Below are 19,832 nucleotides of genomic sequence, written 5' to 3'. Positions count from 1 at the left end.
TTAATTAGATAGAAGTTTGGTTGAATACATAATTTATAAAAAATCTATTTAAATAAATTTCTCCATTAAAAATATAATTTCAAATTGAGAGTTCCTTAGTTGCAATACTTACTTTAACTTGAAGTACAGCTCTAACTTCTTTTTTATCTTTGGCGACAGCACCAAAATATTTTTCTTTATTGAACAATGTCGAAAAGACTGGATAAATAAATTTCGGTTCATTATCATTGACATCTAGGACTTGAATTTTGACCTATAACAGTTTAAAATAAATAAGTCAGTAATACAATAATACAAATAGAGAAATGCACTAATTGAAAAAACATATTTCTTACAGAGGTTACACTCTTGTTTTGACTGATATAATCTGCGAGGGACTCCAACCTCAATTTCAAAACATATTCATTCTGCTTTTCATAATCAAGCTGATTTTCTCCTAGCATAAGGTCACAGGTTCTTTGTTCAGTTATATTGACGAGGAAGAGACCTAAAAATTTAGGAGTTAAAGTTGATAAAAATCATGATTAATTTAAGTATGATAAAAAGAGCATTCATTTTAAGACTGGTCTATAAAAACTTATTAAAAAATTAAATTGTATGTTAAAGTTTATAAAAAGAAAATGGTCCAGGTGGAGTCAAAATAACTCAAATAGTAACAAAACTAGTCATTACGAGCAAATATTTTGCCCCCTTTGCAGGGCTTCATCAGGGCTAAAAAAAATACAAACCATTAAAAAAATGTAACAAAGTAAAGTAATATATAACATGAAATAAAAGTAAACTAATATGCGGCTAAATATGATTATATGAAAATTTATATAAAAATGATCGAAGTAAATTGAAGAAAATATAGTTTGATTTGATTCATTTTGTTCATTTTTATATAAATTTTCACAAAATCATATTAAGCCACACCTTAGTTTACTTTAATTGCATTTTATATATTACTTTACTTTGTTACATTTTTTTAGTTGTATGTTTCTTTTTTAGCCCTGGTGAGGCCCTGCAGAGTGGGACAAAATGTTGGTTCAGAATAAATAGTGTATTAAGTGGTCCAGACCACCTTATTTTTATATACTATATGTGTGTAGTATATTGATGACTGTAGTCTATTAAAGTATGTTAAAGTTTTTTTTTTTTATGAAACACAAACAACTAACATGAGAATATGGACTTAATTTTATAAGATTATAATAAAAGCCAGAGCCCAGTCTAAGATGATAAGTGTAAATACTTATCCTTATTACCTTTTTAGAATTAGTATCTCAAAAATTCAACAGTGCTCATTTATATATATTAAAAAAATAATTATCGAATAGAATTTTTTGACTAACTTTAAAAAATGATAACTAATTATTTTATAATTATAAAAAAATCAAAATTAACTAAAATTACATCAAATAATAACTAATGCAAAAATAATTGAAGTTAATGACTTATGTTAATTTCTAATCTAATCTAAATCTATGCTAATCTTTGTTCCTACCTTCTTTATTCCCTTCAACAATGGAACATCTGAGCGGAATGTGGTGGACTGAAGTTGAGGCAATAACAGCAAATGACTTAATTAGAGAATTAGGTTTTGTATCCTCAGGCATCTATAATAGAATAAAAATTAAAATAAATTATGCAGCATATATTTTTAATAATGGGTGGAATCAATACTGAACACATGAGTAAATGAAAGTAGAATGTGACATTTTAGGAAAAATAGGAATTTTTACCAAGATGAATTTATTATGAAAAATATATACATATATTTTTCATTAGGTATTGTAAAAATGTTTCTAAATATGAAAGGAACAAATATATCAAATATAAGGTATATTATATAACAAAAATGAACTAATTAACTTCAGAATTCCTATTAAAATATGTTTAATAGATACCTGAAGAGTGTAACTGTCATCAGGAAAACCCAAGTGTATGGGAGGTGAAGCGACAGCTACATGACGCACAAACACAGGAACTGACGCAATAGTGCTTAGCTGAGGTTCTCCTAAATCGTACGCCTTGACATCAACCTGAGGCGAAGTTGTATAATTAATTTAAATAGAAATGTATATTCACTAAGTAGAAACACAAATTTTATACTGCAATTGATTAATACTAAAAATTGATTATTGGTGAAACATTATCAAAATATTGTATTTAATATGTATTGAAGAATCAAATGAGTTCATAAAAAGTCTTATTGTGGAAGGATGTTTTTTTTAGGAGGAGAGGGGACAGATGAGGATGTTTTAATGAAATATTATTTTCAATACAAGTGAGACATGTTTATTAATTTTTTTTTTTTACACTTAATGTGATGAAAACATAAGTAAAATGAAAACACTACGCTAAAAAAAAAAGTTATACATTATTATAGCCAAAAATTCACAATTATAGTTTTGTTTTGTTTTTTTCAGATATTTAAGAATAACTAGAAAAGTAAGGGTTTTTAAGAGACATTTCCTAAAAATGTATATACATTTTATTTTTTAGTGATGTCACTAGGCAGAGCTATAATATAGTCTAGACATAAAAGATTCAAATAGGACATTTTCAAGAAAATAAAGTATAGAAGAGACACAATTCGTTACTTGAACCAAAGATAATATTTTATTAAAACCATTTTTCCCCCTTCTTCCCTAAAAAACATCCTTCCGCTATAGGAATTTTCATAGACTGTTTTGATGCTTTGATTTCATAATAAATGAAACTAGTTTATCCCTGTGAGAATTCTCGCATTAGATATGTTTCCTTTTTCTCTTTAATCCATTTGAAATATAAGTGACATCATGCTCATTTGTATAAACAATGCAATATTATCAATAAATTCCATTAAACTATCAGTAAATCTGCATACTTTATAATGACTATCTTTAAGTAACAGATTATGTAATAAGTAATTATGTTGTCCCACTGGAAAATATCACTTCAGTTTTAAAGTTAAGATTCAACAGCCTTTAAACTTATAATAACCCTAAATTATACTCCCTAAGTCTTTATAGCTAGGCAGTACATGAACATTTAAGGCTGGTTACAAATTTTTGGTGGGAACCCGCAGACCTGAATAATTCGAGACATAAAAATTACAAAATCTTTCAAGCTGTTCACTAAAAAAAAATGTTAAGAATTTAGAAACAGACAGACTAAACATTTTTTCAAAGTTTCATCAAAGGACTAATTTTTTTTTTTTATGTCCAATTTTAACTGCACTATAATGTGGAACTCTTAGGACATAAAAAACAGGTTACTATTCCTCTCATCTGATATTTGTCACACAAGTTACCCATAAATTGAATATCAAAAGGAACCCAGGGTGAATTGAACCCAAACCATTTTGAATTGAATCAATGGAACTCATTTATATTGAACTAGCTGTTTATGGTTTTGAATGTTTCATATACGTGATGAGTACATGACCAAGTACATCTAATTAACAGAACAACATTTGAAATTTATATGTGGAAAAAAAGGGGTAGTCATTGAACGAAAAAATATTGTCATAAGAAGAACTATCATTAAGAAAAGTACCTATGCAAACTTATCATTATACAACTACTGCTTCATTCTATTGGGTCATAGCGTGATGCTAAAGAGACTTCCTCAATAAACAGCTTATCTCACAAAAACAAGAATTTTTCTAATTGGACTAGTTATTGCATATATTTATAACAAACCATAGTTATTAAAACAAACCAACTCTTTAGCTTTATTAATAAGTATAGATATAAAAATAAATAATGACTTGATATAATACCTGATATTCATTATCTGCTTCCTTCCTTAAATCATCTTTTACAGTAACTGTTCCTAAATCAGGATCAATTTGGAAATATTTGGTCGCCTTTCCTCGACCAACAATTTCATATCGAATCTATAAATAGAAATTAATATGAATATGATAATGCTCAATTATATTATATTACATATTTTGACAAAACAATATCAATGAACAATCTAGTAGCAATTTATGATCAGTTACCTTATTTCCAGGAGCACTTCCATCAGAATCTGTTGCTACCATAGTTGTCACAGCTGTGCCAATTGAGACATTGTCATCAAGAGTAATGGGCCTCGGTGTTGTCAAAAATACTGGAGGAATGTCATTGACATCCTAAAAAGCAATAATTGTATTAGTATTACAATTAGGTATGTCCATAACATTAAAGACTAAATCCAAGAACAACTTCATGGAAAATAGCTAAAAAAAAAATATTATACTTTAAATATATGATAAAGTTGTGTGAATTTCATCTGTCATGATTCTATCATTAACAGAGAAATGAAATGAACATTAAAAAATGAACTAATTGAGGAACTAGGATACGGGTGGGTCTGAAAGTGAAGCATTGCACTCCTATTTCTCAGGCCCAGGTTCAAGGCCAGCAATGGCGGATAATTATTTATTCTATGATAATTACTTATATTAGCAGCGGTTGACCATACCCTAGAAGTGGATATTCTTAATTAGAGGAAAACCTGGCGGCTGAGTATCATTCAGAATAAATTATCTCCTTTCACAACCATTGGTCTGAAAACATTACTTCCTTACAAAGTACTAAAACCAACTTTCATAGGATGTAGTGTATCAAGATTTTTTTTTTTTTCTAAGAACTCAAATGGCCAATGAGGACTTAGATGTTATAGAACTTTCTAAGGAAATGCAAGTACATTATTCTGAATAAACGAGATATTTACAACCTACCCCTGAAAATATTATTTAGATTAATGTATTTATAATGACATATTATCTTTAAAAAATATGTATTAAAATATAACTACGAGTCTTTAAAATTTTTTTTCTGAGGTTTATTGTGAAAAAAGTTGCTCATTAGCTTCATAAATAAGCGAATCACTGGTATAGGCACCAAAATATTGCAAGATCTTGAAATTCGCCAAGATCTATCAGACCCAAGAATTATATCTTGCACTGCATGTGCAAAAGAGATTAAAAAGGAAATTTAAAAATAAATGTTATAGGATGAAGCAAAGAGATCACTAATTATTATTCTTACCAGTACTTTCACCCTGACTGTAGTAGTCGATCCTTTGTGTGTAGAGTTGTTCTCAGCTGTTCCTATCACTAGTTCGTATTCAGGTTCAGATTCAAAATCTAGACCACGCAGGGTTCTAATTGTTCCATCATTCGGATCAATCGAGAACATCTCGATAGGACCTTGTTTCATAATATATGTGATTTCCTTCTTTGTATCAGGATCTTCAGCCTAGGCATAGATATATGGTCATTTAATGAACAAAATTTATCAATGAAAACATGTATGTAGATATCTCAAGTAATAAGTAAGAATAACTTGTTCATCTGTTTATTATATTCTAACTCATCTATATCCAAGAATATAGGAGTAGCTTAGGTATTTAATAAGAATAAAATGGAGATGTGATTACTTTAACAGATGCAACAATATAATCTGGAGTATTTTCAGGAACGGTTGATTCATAGAGCGGAGTATGGAACACAGGCATTTCATCTTCAGTATCAATAACAGCAACAGTAACAGTGGCGGTAGCTAATCTTGGCTCGCTGGCTCCATCCTTCGCAGTAACAACAAATTTGTATTCCTGAAAAATAAGAAGTAGCGGCTAAGTATGTAATTTGGGAAATAACGATTATTTATGGTTTAAATTAAACTTTATAGTCAGATTTTTCTAGTCATTCTTATATTTAGATAAGTTGTAATCAAAATTTTCCATCTAAATTCAGGAGCTGGAGCTATATTTTATCAGAAGAGTCAGAAAGGAGAAGAATACTGAAATCATCTGCATTTATCATGTTATTGTATAAAACAACATGATTCAAATGCTGGGTAGAATTTGACTTGAGGAGGGAGTAGATTACAATGTATTAGAGAGAAAATGAAGGAGAGGATGTTTCAGCAAATATGTAATCTAGGCAATGGGTCTCAGGAAAAGGAGATTTGAACAGGATTTTAACTTTAAGGATAATTTGAAATAGGTTATTAAAGTATTAGGCTCGGCATAAATGGAAATGCAGTGCAGAGCAACATAGTTTCCATGATATTTCATACATGTTGTAGAAGAGAACAGTGCACATTGGGAAGTAGCACGGTTTAATATTTCACAGTTTCCCAATTATGCTTTCCTAACTTGCTCTGCTCTGCACCTTGATTTACTAGATATAAGTATTTTAGAAAAATATTTGTGGTAATTGTCATGAAAATAAAATAAAGAGAAATTAAGCTTTCTCATAAAAAAAAAAAAAAAAAATAAATAAATAAAACCTTATTCCAAACAACAGTATTACTTTATGTACAAGCATGCATTGAGAGTTTTAAATTAAAATAAATAAATAATAATTTAAAGTCCTTAATCAAAATAATTAAAAATTATAACTATAAAGAAAAATATTTAATAATTATTAGTTATAATTATGTGTAAAAAAGATATCAGAACTACTTACCTTTTGCTTTTCATAGTCAAGTGATGTAGATGTCATGATAGTTCCAGTTTGTGGATTTATTGTGAATGGCACTTCATCAGGAACAGAATAAGTAATATTGGCATTGATTCCTTCATCAGCGTCGGTGGCATGGACGATGCCCACATGAGCTCCAATCAGACCCTCCTTAACTGACCAGTCGTAGGGTTCATCAACGAACTCGGGGTTTTTGTCATTAATGTCGGACACAAGGATGTTGACGGTAGCAGTAGATGAAAGTCCACCTTCATCCTCAGCTTTTATCAACTGAAAATTAAGAATTACGTTTGTTTTGTTTTTTTTAATACAGAATACATTTAGACTAATAATGAAAAAAAAAGTCATAAAGTTAAATAAAGGATTATATCGAAAACTGAAATTGGTAAAAGTAGGATCACCGAGATCGACAATTCAAACAATAATTAAATAAAAAAAACTGCTAAATGAAATAAAATGTACTTCCTCATTGGATTTGAGATATGTATAAACATTTTGTCGAGCAGGACTCCACTTAAGTCACTTTTTATATGAAATAAAATAAAAAATAATTACTTTGAATATATGATAATTTAAATTATTGGCTTATTACTGACCAATTGATATCTCGTCAAATCTTCTCTATCTAATTTTCTGATGACACTGATTACACCAGTCTTATCATTGATGCCAAACTGTCGCAGATCATTTCCAGAAATAATCGAATAGGATACCTCTTCTTGTTCAGGATCCAATGCCTAGAAAAATAATGAATTTAAGTTATTTTCTGATGATTAATGCTCACAGCAAAACTAACTAATTCTAGTTTTATTAATGTAATGTCTCTTTTCCTAAATTTAAAAACAAGTAATTCTCATGAACAACTATAAAATATTTCATAAACAATTATATTTTTGTACCAGTAAATATAAAATAAGTTATTTTACTAGGCAGGATATTGGCAACATGTAAATATAGTTGTGAATTCCAATAGTTATATCCAAAAATAAATATTTGAATGTAATAAATATCATACTTTAATGAATTGTATATATTGCCAGTAACAGCTCTAATTATATTTATTTATTTATTTGTTAACAACAAATTGATTTGAAACTATAACTTACATATATTGTAGCCACAGTCGAATTGATGGGTGCTCCCTCACTAACAGTAACTTCATAATTACTTTCTTTAAATACAGGACTTCTCGTATTTGGTCCAGGAACAATATTAACTTCTACAATTGTTTGGCTCGATTTACCTCCAGCGTCAGTAGCCTACACAACATTATATTAATTTAGTTGTGACAATTAGTCCAGAAAATGTAATAAAATTCACAAATATTTTTTTGAAAACTAAATTATTCACATACAGTTTCTAATTTGGGTATATAGTTAAAATTTAACTTAGTTATTGATTTTTCAAATAAATCAAATGGTATTCAAGTCAAGTCTCAACATTCTTTATTAAATCAACAGTCCAACGTTTTGGCCAATTCGGTCATCCTCAAGGATCTACATCAATCTTAAATTTAAATTTACACCTTACATCCAAATTTAAAAATGTTTTGCCCAGGTCATTAATTACAAGTCAAATTACCCTATTTTGCCACTTTTTCATAAATTTTTAAAACTTTTAATTTTAGATAAACTTACACTATCAACTATCATATAAACAAACTATTTTTGAATGAATGAATTGAATGAAGGTTGAAAATAGTTTTTTTTTTTATAGGATAGTTAATAGTGTAAGTTGATCTAAAATTAAAAGTTTTAAAAATTAATGAAAAAGTGACAAAATAGGATAATTTGAATTGTAATTAGTGACCTGGGCAGAATAGCCTGCAAAACATTTTAAAATTTGGATGTGAGCTGTAAATTTATATTTAAGATTGCCCTTGAGGATGGCCAAATTGGACAAAACGTTGGACTTTGGATATAATTAAGAATGTTGAGACTTAACAAGGATACCTTTTGATTTGTTTAAAAAATAAATGTCAGTCTCAAGAAATTGAAAAGATTATATATTAATTATTGATGTTAAATATTTATTGCTACCTGGACTGTAATGCTGTACTGTTCCCCAGCAGTCAACTTCCCTACACTATCAATCTCTCCTGTTTGTGGGTTGATGTTGAACTTATTCCTCCCATTATTTGATACATGGTAAATAGAATAAGATATTATTGCGTTCTCTCCCAGATCATTATCAGTGGCTTGAACCTAATAATGTATTAAACAAAATTATTATTAGTATAAAATGGTGTATACAAATAAACAAAGTAAACCAAAGTATAAAACTTCATTCTAAAAATAACTGATTACCTCAATAATTTTTCTGTGACCTTCACCAGCTTGTACAGAAATGGGAGCAATCATCGGAAGCCGAGGAGCATTGTCATTGACATCAGTCAATACTACAGACAAGCTTAGAGGCGCACTTGCTGCATTACCTACTTTCTCTCTGGCAACAACCTGAAAAAATTATAAGCTACTACTAAGAATCTTTTATTTTTTACGAGGAGGTGGAAGCAAATATTAATGATTTTAAACAATTAACAACTATCTAAATAACAATTATGGTCAAGTGAATAGTAAATGTAATAAAATTTAAATGTTTAACATATTGAATTTACAGTCAAATTATAAACCATAGAGCTAAAGTACATGATAAAAATAATTTAAGTCATTATTATTTCCATTCCAATGATTTATTATTTAAATGAATCATTTATTGTACCACTAAACAAGAAACAATACATTTTTTCGTCTGTATGGGCGACCTTTCTTTCCACTTTGAGCACAAAGCCCAATACAATAGTTCGCTACATCTCCAGTGAAATTGGTCAAAAAAGTTAATATTATTATTGTCTTGTTTTAATCTGGTTTAGATCAGAAGACAAAAGAAAAGAGCCTAAAATGTTACAGGAAAGCCAGTTTTTAATAATTTAGAAAAAAAAAATGATAATTACTGAAAGTACATAACTGTTCCTTCTGAACAGCACATAAATGTCACTCTAACATGATAACATGTTCTCACTTATAGAAACAAGATGATGCCACACATGTTCCAACAGATGGCAAATTTGAGTAAGAGCTAAAGTGTGGATAGGTGAATTGGATTGGTTGGTGCAAATTGGTCTGAATTTTTGGAGGAGCTTTCTAGTGTCAGTTGTTCCATACAAAGGGCATTTGGGCAAGCACTTGTGCTGTATACCCATGTTTCTGCTCTGTTAGTATTGTTCAAGAACTGACAAAAAATAAATATTTGTGCTTTTTAATTAATAAAGAACTTTCCCAATTTTTGGAATTAATAACTAATTCTTATTTAAGATGCTATATTTTAAGAATCTATAAATTTTTATATGTATAATACATTGTTTCAAATCTTGTCACTTAATTTTAGTGGTTTATTGTTTGTTTCTTTAACATAGCATAATTATACATTTATTAAGGCATTACAAGCCTGGATAATTACATTAACAACTTTCTGATCAAAATTCAAATCTGATCTAATATTTACCAAAAAATGGCACAAATAAATAAGTTTTTACCTATTTGTGTTCTCCACTGACTGTACTTCCAATCATCTCGTCATACACAAAATCCACTCAAACTTAAACTCATTATTTTTTTTTTAATTACGAGCACTAACCCATTTCTGCCCAAACTGAATCAATTTGGATAGAATTAAATCTTAAATGTTTACATTGCGGAAACATCGGAATTGAAATAATTATTTTCTGTTTAGCTCTTACCTGAAATTTGAATTGGCCTGGACTCGGAGGATCGCGGTCCAAGTTTTCAGCAGCGACTATCACATAACCTTCTTGATCGACGTCAAAGAATTCGTTAGTGACTTCGAAGTTGTAGGCTGGTTTCGGCTCGTCAGGTCCCTACGAATGTGTTTTAGTATAATAAATTAGTATTTAAGTGCATATACTAGTTTTATTGTAATATGTATTACCGCTATGATTTCAAGAGTGTTAGTGGTTTCATAAAGGCAAAGTGGTATCTTAAAACCTAGAATGAGCATGTTATCATAAAAAAAAAAAAAAAAAACTTTGCATATGGTAATTTAAATCTGTGAAATCGGAAGTTTAAACAAACCAATATTTACAACATGACCAAATTTGATCCTATCAAGAAGGTTCAAAGGAAGCCAAGAGGATAATAACAGTATTCAGGTTTAGAGATTGCAATTCGTATGATTGATATCTTCCTGGTTTCTACCTACTCACCAAATCGGCATCTGAGACGGTCAGTCTTATGGGTTTTCCATCAGCGTCCAATATTCTGGTCCCAACGGGCGAGTTCTCCTGGACGTACCCTTCTTCGGAAGAAGCTGTCAGTACCGGAGGACTTGCATCCACTGGCTTGACGTTGACTACGAGCTTAGCTGTAGCCGATCGTCGGCCTTCAGACGCTTCTTCAGCCTGAAACAATATTTAAAGGATTTAAAACAATTATAGAAACATTTAAAAAATAAAATATTTGGTGCTATTGCGATATCAAAATGTTTAGAAAATTTAAGTAGTTTGATTAAAAATTTTTTTCAGTTGTTATTGAATTCAGTGAATGTTCCTTGATAAAATATTCTGAAGTAGGTAGTAATATTCAAGATAGTTTTCGTGATATCGATTTAAAAAAAAAACAAAAATCCTAGAGAATCTAAATATTGTAAAAATTTTAATAGAAAATAATTATTTATTTACACTCGATACAGAATTTAATTTTTTTAAATATATTATATGTAAAACGGTCTTTCCACTATGAGGATTTTACCGTTTAGGTGCTACAGACGAAAAACTACAAAAAGTCTTAAACTTGTAAAATTTAAAGTGACGCAAATATTACAAAAAAATAAATGAAATTTTGTATTTCAAACAAAACGGAAAACCTTAGTTTTGGGATTAAACATGTATGTAAGACAGGGGGTTGGCATAATCCTACTCTTCTTTACAACAAAAGCGAAGCCAAAAAAGTTACGCCTAGAAGAGGAAGATTTAAGCTGAAGTTAATAGGAATGTTCGCTATTGTAATCTTAACAGAAAACAGAAGACAGTTAGTGATTGGCTTGTACTCTTCCCCTACTCCTCTGCCACGCCCCTGAAAGGTACATACAGGCTACCTTTATAGCCTCACCTTTTCTATCAGCTTTTCCCCCTCCATTATACTCTTCCCTCTAAGATGTAAGGTAGATATGTTATACTAATATTTAGAATAACAGTTCAAAAAAACTGGTACTATTTTCACCGATAAGGTGTATCTATTTTTCACAATATGAATTTAAATCTACACCTGTATAGTCTGCAGGTTGATAGTTTGCGAAATAACACACGTACACGTTTTAGCCTTCTATAATTATTTTATTGACAGAAGAGAACCTGCTATTTTTGTTATGGTTATTTTCAAGGTAATGTAGGTAACAACTGCTAAAAGGAAATAGCATATTACTGTTTAGCAATTAATTTCTATTTAAGGCTATAATCTCAATTAGAACCTAATCATATATACATTAGCTCGTAAACAATCGAAAGTATAAGTTGAAAACTATTTTTTTTCATAAATTATAATCAGTCAGGAGTATAAGCTTTTCGTTTAAATTGTTTATAACTATGTTGTTAAAATTAACTTATTCAAGGATATAACGAGAGCTTCCTCATTTGGTAGCCATTTCTCATTGTTGTCATCGTTTGAGGCGTCCTTAAGTCCCAAATGAGTTCCTTAACTGAAGCCAGAAATCACCTTGGCCGTGCCTATTTATCGACTCGTTCAACTTGACCGGACCTAGAGCGTGAACAACACGGCCATAAACGGTATAAAATCGCGATAACTCTCTATCGATTCATTCAGGTACATTTTAATCGTCAGATCTGACTCTAAGGTCTCCGATGGAGGCAATATTGGGCCACTGTATCTTTAGATCATGAGGCGAAGCCTTTGTAACAGGTCGAAGGGTACATTCAACGTATATCTTCCAGAAAGATAACGAATAATAATGAACAATCGTAAAGGGCTGAAAAGTGATATTTTCTTGTTTAAGATGTAAAAAAAAAAAAAGAAATAGTGTTTCTTAGCGCTAAATTAAACTAAAATAATATACTTTGGACAATTGAAATCAATCAACTTTAAGCAGAAAAAAAGTGAAAACCTCCAAATAATTATTTGATAACAAAGTTCATCACATTTTGATATTAATGCTTGATTAAATCTTTTAACCTCTTCCCCCCACCATTTGATTCTTCTTCCCTCGCAGACGAATAAAGAATGTTTAAATTTTTAAATTCGAAATCAAAACGCATTTTTGGGGTATTTCATGATAATGGAGTTGAAGACCATCTGTTCGAAAAGAAATAGAGATTTGAAAAAATTGCACTAGGACCGTTTCTGAACATTTATCGAGTGCACCTGTTTTTAATTATTTATGCAAAACAATTTACTATATATTGACACTAATAAAAACCTAAACCACAAAACAATGTCATATGACTATTCAAAGTTCTATATCTAAATATCCTATTAAAATTAAATATTTAATTTGTTTGCACTAAACCCTATTCAGCATTATCCATCCCTATAATTCTCACCGAAGGTTGAAACGGTAATGGGCCAGAGATCTATTGTAAATAGTTATATCGGAGTTCTGGCAATGGCCAAGTTCTCCACTCAAAGTAGTGCTCTGGCTCAACCTCCACTGGTTTTCGATACCAGTGACGCAGTTGAGAGTAAAGCATCACGATTTTCCGAAGTTCTGCTTTTTCTTTTACAGGTGGAGAGAAAAACTTAGTTTGGAGTTCTCTTGGCTGAATGTAAGTACTATTTACAGAAATGAATACGTCTAAGAAGTCATTTTACTTAAGTTTAATTGTACATAATGTTTTTTTTGTCATTTTTATATTTATTGTTTTGTTATAATTTAATTTATATTACTAATATCTGAATGTGAACGGAAAATTGTATTACTGCACACACACAAAAAGAAAAATAAATTATGAAAAAAGACCGATATAAATCTCATCGTTTTTATTTTTTTAAAACAATTTTTTGGAAACATTATTCCGTAAATATATAATTTTTTTATTTAGCATGTTATTACATATCGATTTTGTCAAAAACCTATAAAACTTATTTTTATTTTCATGTTGAGAAATCACATTCAACAAAAAAAAGATTTATTTAAAAAATAAATGATCTCTCCTGAACTATTTAGCAAGAAAAATATATGGATGGTTAGATATGGGTTCATTGTGAGAGATGTCTCAGCTTTTAATATTACTGCTAAACAATATCGTGTATGAATGAAGATTAAAAGTCAATTGTTTTCAACGGTTTCCCTATGATAAGTATCGCGGAAGACACTCGGTACATACTCTTATTCAGCAGTCATGACTACGGCTCGTGAAGTAAGCTGAGTTAGTTACCATCTTCAGCTATGTTATTGAGCGCATGCATAAATCATGCCATTCCTCGCCCGTGTATATTTATGCTTATGCCTGTTGCAGGGTAGCGGTTCGGACGGAGGACTCTGCGTGGAGCACGATATCAGGGGAACATAGACTGACCGGGTAAGGAACACGATCTTAGAGTATAACTGGAGCTCCATGGCACTCAATTGTATCTTCACCATAATGAATATTTTATAGAGCTCTATCTATCTTATTTATACTACAACACAATACTGAAGTGGCTATGAAGATAAGTATTAATATGGATCTTGTAAACTGAAAGCCTCCAGTTACAGTTTCTCAGAACTATTTTTATGGATTTTAAATTCGACCACTCATTGTCATTGTCACAGATATATAGTCTATTGTCACTTTTTTTTTTCTTATTCATACTTGTTCGTATTTTTCTCGAAAAAAAATCAGGTTAGGAATGCCACTGAGTCTAAAAGTGAAAGCCGCGAATGACTCCGGTAAATTCGCTCATTGTTATGTGAGCGTTGTCTCTTGCGCTCTGTAATTCCCTAAGCCGACTCCTAGGCTCGGAAGAAGAATAGCAATGACTTACGAGGGACACAGATTGCGTCAGTGACGTACCTACAGGATCTGTTTTCTTTTCACAGGACCTGGGCAAGGCGTCTTCCACAACCTGTCAAAGAACATTTCATGTTTCTTACATAACTCAACTCCTACCGTCACCCGAAGTAGTACCTGGTGTCCCTGGGGTGTATAGAGAATATCAAACAGGCTTTGTCGTAGGTTCGAGGGAGGAAACTATTTCAGTGTGGTCGTCACTTCCTCTGACGCCATTATAATGTAAATGTCATCTTAGAGCTTTTGTTCACCTTGCAGTAGGATAGGTTTTACTTTCAGCTTAATTGTTCATGTATAATTTTTCAACTACAAATGAATATAGATATGAATACAAACATATTTGAAAACGTCTAACCCTCGAAATGTTTTTCATTGGCTGCAACATCCTATTTTTCTACGGTCGGAAATTAATAAATTGTCTCAACATATAAAAACAAAAAAAATATTATATCTGAAATATATTTGTTTATTGATATAGGGAATCCAAATCGGAGATCGATTTTTGTGAAAATAACTTTCTTTTTAAATCTCCAAGAAAACACTATTTTATAGTTTTTAAAAAATATATTTTAAGAATATTAAGCGAATACTTGAATATTTTGATGGTTTGAATTTCCTCCCTTTTTTCAGATAGACAAGAGGGACGTTGACTCAAGGAGTAATTATAGTTTGATCCTGATTACAATTTTTTTCTGCAGTTTCGTCATTATGATTCTTAGGTGGTTTAATTAGTTAATCAATTAATTATAATTATAATTAGTACTTGTTTTATGTACTATGTCTTTAACTCTACAATGCTTGCTGATTTTTCGTGTGAGAGACAAACGAACTTTTTGTGAGATGTTGATTCCCTCAGTCTTATCTTCTAGAACATTTTGCTTACCTTGGGGAAAATAAACACTGCTGAAAGTATATTTAATAAGGCATTTCGAGGGTATTCACCTTACTATACTTGCAAAACTCACCTTAACAATTATCTCGAATTTCTTGGTGAGGCTGGAGTCCGCGGGCCTGATTTGCCGAACCGTCCCTGTGCTAGGGTTGATCTCGAAGTAGTCCCTAAAGGAAGCAGGGCTGCCGGAGAGGAAGGAGTAGACGATGGGAGTGGCGAGCGTGTCCATGTCCACCGCTTGGATCTTCTCGGGGCTGATGGTAAGTACTCCGGCCAGCACCCCGCTCGACACCTGGACAGGTAACAATATGTAGCCAACGATAGAGAATCTGGTACAGCTAGTGCTGCAGCAAGGACACATCTTACCGTGGTGTAGTACTCCGGGGTGACGCAGGAGCCGTCGTGGAGGGTGCAGCCCTGGTAGATGAAGGAGGGGTTCTGGTCATCATCATCCTTTATGTCCACAGTGAGGGTAGTAGTAGCCGACAGCCTGGAGCTCTGGTTACGGGCTCGGTCCTGCAAAAGAAATAAACAACCTAAGATAAAAACAAAAAATAAAGCTGCAATATTGATGGTACATAAATTAAAAATCCATGGGAGGAAGGAGAGAAGACGAATCAGAGGATAAGGAGGAAAACAATTCAACAATATAAAAGTCTTAAATAAATGTAATGCTCTCGCTGCAAGTTTATTGAGGATTTTATTTTGTCTTTACGATCACAACCAATTTGACTTTCTTTATCTCTATCGTTTTTTATTATACTGAAAAAAAAAAATGAAAAAATAAAAAATAACAAGAAAGAATGAACAATGATAATACTAATTGGACAGAGATAGCCCAATATAGGCATGGAGAAAACAGGCTGGGCAAGGCGAGCAAATATATTCAAGGTTAGGAAAGCTAAAAGAAAATAAAAACAACAAAACAAAAATAATACTTGCAGGTGTATTACGATTAATGTGGCAGAGTAAATATTCAAGAATAATTTCTTGGATATATGAAGAATAATTGTACTTTATGTATTCAAATAAGGTGTTTTATTTTCATTAAAATATTCACAAACAGAATAAGTTATATCAAATACAATAATCTTCTAAAGTTATATTAGCAAAAAAAATCCGTTTGATGCTTATAAAACGTGTTTATTCATCGAATGGTATAGATCTAAACCCTACTGAAAATTTTATAATGAAGTTTTAAAAATTATTATAAATTATAATGCTTTTTCATAACTAAAGATTGTTTTGACAATATCCTTAGCGAAGAAATATTGAAAATTAAAAACATATGTAATGCAAAATTGAATGTTAACATAAATAAACACAAGAAGAGGAAGGTTTATTATTAATTAAATAAAACTTTCAAACCATAGAAAAAGAAAATATTAAAAAAGCTTTTAATAAATACTGCTTTTTGGTTAATTTTTTCAATAGAGAATATTTGTGATGGAACAAGAAAAAAGTTAACCTCCTTTCACTCAATATTTGAGGTTCTAAGTTCCATGATAAGTAGAACCCAAAAAATGAAATAAAATAAAAATAGTTCGTACTTCGTTGCATACTTACCTCAGGACATGATATTTTAATTAAAAGCAGTTACTTTTCGATGATCCAGGAAAATCGTCATAAATATCTGCCATATGTTTCAAAATGGGAACCGATTAGAATTTACATATGTCCGTCGGACGTATAAGGAACTGTTAAATCTGTACGGGGAACCCAACATAATGGCGTTATTTAAAAGAGCAAGAATAAGATGGTCAGGACACATTGAGAGGATGCCCGATGAAAGGATACCCAAAAAGATGGTTTAGGGCAAACTAGATGGGAAACGGAAAAGAGGACGTCCCCGGATCAGAATGCTAGACGATATGGAGGAGGATTTGAAGCTCTTGAAGGTTGGCAGATGGAAGGAGAGGGCAAGAGACCGTGCATATTGGTTGGCTGTTGTGGAGGAGGCCTGGGTTCTTGTAGGCAGTATAGTCCCATAATAATAATACGTCTGTCGTATCTCGGGCATTTATGAAAATAGAGAAAGAGAATTTCTCACATCAGGCTAGTACGATATTAATTTTAGCTAATTAAAAATAATAACAAATAAATAGGGATTGTTACCAAAGTGTTTGCCCAATTTATAAAATGAAAACTCTAGAATAATTAATTAATTCTTCAGTTTTTAATTGAAAATACATAGCATTTTAACATTTGAAACTTATCGGAACTTAGTATTAAAGTAGTTCCTAAATAATTTTGTATTAGTATATTAGCAGTTAGAGGAACTATATATTAAAGTTATATTTCCAAAGTGTTGTTCTACTAGCGTATGCAAGCAGCAATATAAAAAATTATAAACTACATTGTAAGAATATTTATACCTTTAAGAAAAAAACAAAACAAAATATGTAGTCCAGATAGCATATTTCTAGCAAGAGACAGGGCCATTACAAAGAGCGAATATCAGATCTAAATTAACGATCAATGACGCCTCAACTATTTAAAATAAAAATTAGAATAATAAAATCTGATAGGAGGTCACAAAAATAAAAAAATTCAAGGTTCCTGATGATTGATTAAGAACCTGCCTCGTCGCCAAACTGTCTGCCAGGAAAACGAAACGAAAAAAAAAAAAATCATACCGGACCAAAACGTAAAGAGCTACAACAAAACAATAATTATATAGATAAGCTCCAGATATAATATGTATAAACTTAATAAACATAATCGCCGACATTGAAAGCACTTAAAAAAAATTAACATTACTATCAGCCTTTACATTGATTTTATTAATTAAAAAACATGTTTATGCAAATATCTTATTTTTCTTTTGTGTTTGATTAATTAGCTAAGGCGTAGTATTCTAGAACCATCCAAGTCAATTTTAAAATATTCAATTAGGAGTTTTATGAATTCTTTTATTTTTTTAATAGTTTTATTACAAATTATCATAGGTAAAAGATATTTTTACAAAAATTCAATACAGTTGAATCAAAAATTGTCCAGTCTTATGATATTTTAATCTGTAAAGTTTTGGATAAGTCCTGAAAATTTGATTATTTATGATTTTTCAACTTTGTGACCTCAATTTTTTCCCTGATGTATAAGAAAAAAAAGGGCAAAATTAATATTTTTGTCTTGCATATAATATGAAAACCATGCATTGTGTGTTCTATGTACCGTGTTATACCAAATTGAAGAAGAGAAAATTACCCACAATTTTTAATTTAATTTATTTTTTTTTATCTGCAGTTTTGAATTGAGTGCGAGTAAAATTCAACGAGACGGAGTTTAGTCAAGACAAATACAGACCATATAGAGGCCCCAGCAGAATAAATTGAGGTAAAAACATTGATATTCTTAATCCGGTTATAAAAAAAATAAATGGCCTATTATCAAGATTTATCTAAAAGCTTCTTCCGAAACATATTTTCGATTCCCATTTCCATAATTTCAACTCAGTTCAAAAGGTAGTTGATAAACAAAAATATAATTAGAATTCAAATTGTAGGTAAAATAGTCATATTTAATTTAATGTAAAATAAAATGTAGAATTTATTAAGAACGAATAAGAAGTGTTTTTCAATCATAAACCAAAAAAAAAAACAAATAAAGTTATATAAATAGATATATACTTTCAGACAGAAACGGAGTTTCTATCAGAAAAGATAAATGTAACTAGTAAATGATAAATGTGACTAGATATTATTTTATTTTTATTATTATCTTATTTTATTTATTTATTTTCTCATACACATAGTTTGATTATGTTTATTTTCTTTGTCTTTGTGTTTGTATGTTTTTTAAGAGAAATTTTATGTACATTTTTTTTTTCATTTAGTTATTTATTTTTATTCTTATGAATGTGATCATTCATCACTAATAACTATCACCCACAACTGTGTGGCGGATTGTAATATCTACCAATAAATAAAAGTTTATATTCCAAAAAAAAGATAATTTAGTGTAAGTTGATGTTGCTAAAGATGTGTAGTTGTTAGAGGAAAAAGAGATGGATTTTTAAAGTTTTTTTTTTATATTAAAAATATTTTTTGGAAAATTCATAATTAGCACTCCAACAACATAAATTAGAAAATTTTAATAAATAAATTTGAAAATATTTTAAAAAAAAGTATGAAGGCTACTACTGTTGTATCGTTGTCTGGGAAACAGCGTCTAGTACGACACGAAAAAAATAACAATCACTCCAAAACAAAGTATAAAGTAGAACCTCTCAGTTTATAAGAAACAGTCAATTACATCGGCAACTACAATTGAATACAACAGGGGAATTAATAAAAAAAAAAAAAAGCTTTAAAAAATTCCATTTCCAGTTACCAGTCGTAAAAATAACAGTGGCATACAACGTTGGAAATCCAACTTCATCACGAAGACTGAGCCCAGACTAATGGAAGGCATTCTGCTATAAACTCTGTATTTATCTATTTCTATTATTATCATTATTACTAATTTTTTAATAA

The 19,832-nt window shown here is 30.4% G+C and overlaps 1 protein-coding gene across 1 annotated transcript in view; it reads right to left on the bottom strand.

Moving 5' to 3' along the window:
- LOC106681897 (cadherin-99C) overlaps positions 1-19,832 on the bottom strand; it is a gene marked incomplete at its 5' end in the record, with an annotated part of 71,494 nt that overhangs the window by 5,917 nt on the left and 45,745 nt on the right. Inside the window, 17 exons of the mRNA XM_067047569.1 lie at positions 113-253; positions 336-487; positions 1,487-1,598; positions 1,890-2,024; positions 3,749-3,865; positions 3,974-4,105; positions 5,007-5,216; positions 5,398-5,571; positions 6,431-6,715; positions 7,042-7,182; positions 7,552-7,704; positions 8,485-8,649; positions 8,752-8,901; positions 10,185-10,322; positions 10,668-10,862; positions 15,431-15,649; positions 15,724-15,873. Of these exons, the coding sequence (XP_066903670.1) occupies positions 113-253; positions 336-487; positions 1,487-1,598; positions 1,890-2,024; positions 3,749-3,865; positions 3,974-4,105; positions 5,007-5,216; positions 5,398-5,571; positions 6,431-6,715; positions 7,042-7,182; positions 7,552-7,704; positions 8,485-8,649; positions 8,752-8,901; positions 10,185-10,322; positions 10,668-10,862; positions 15,431-15,649; positions 15,724-15,873 (2,769 nt within the window). The remainder of the gene's footprint in view (positions 1-112; positions 254-335; positions 488-1,486; positions 1,599-1,889; positions 2,025-3,748; positions 3,866-3,973; positions 4,106-5,006; positions 5,217-5,397; positions 5,572-6,430; positions 6,716-7,041; positions 7,183-7,551; positions 7,705-8,484; positions 8,650-8,751; positions 8,902-10,184; positions 10,323-10,667; positions 10,863-15,430; positions 15,650-15,723; positions 15,874-19,832) is intronic.

This window comes from Halyomorpha halys, unplaced genomic scaffold, assembly GCF_000696795.3.
Source record: "Halyomorpha halys isolate HHAL.00 unplaced genomic scaffold, Hhal_1.1 Scaffold373.1, whole genome shotgun sequence".
NCBI classification, from domain to species: domain Eukaryota; kingdom Metazoa; phylum Arthropoda; class Insecta; order Hemiptera; family Pentatomidae; genus Halyomorpha; species Halyomorpha halys.
This window is presented reverse-complemented; position numbering and strand designations above follow the sequence as displayed.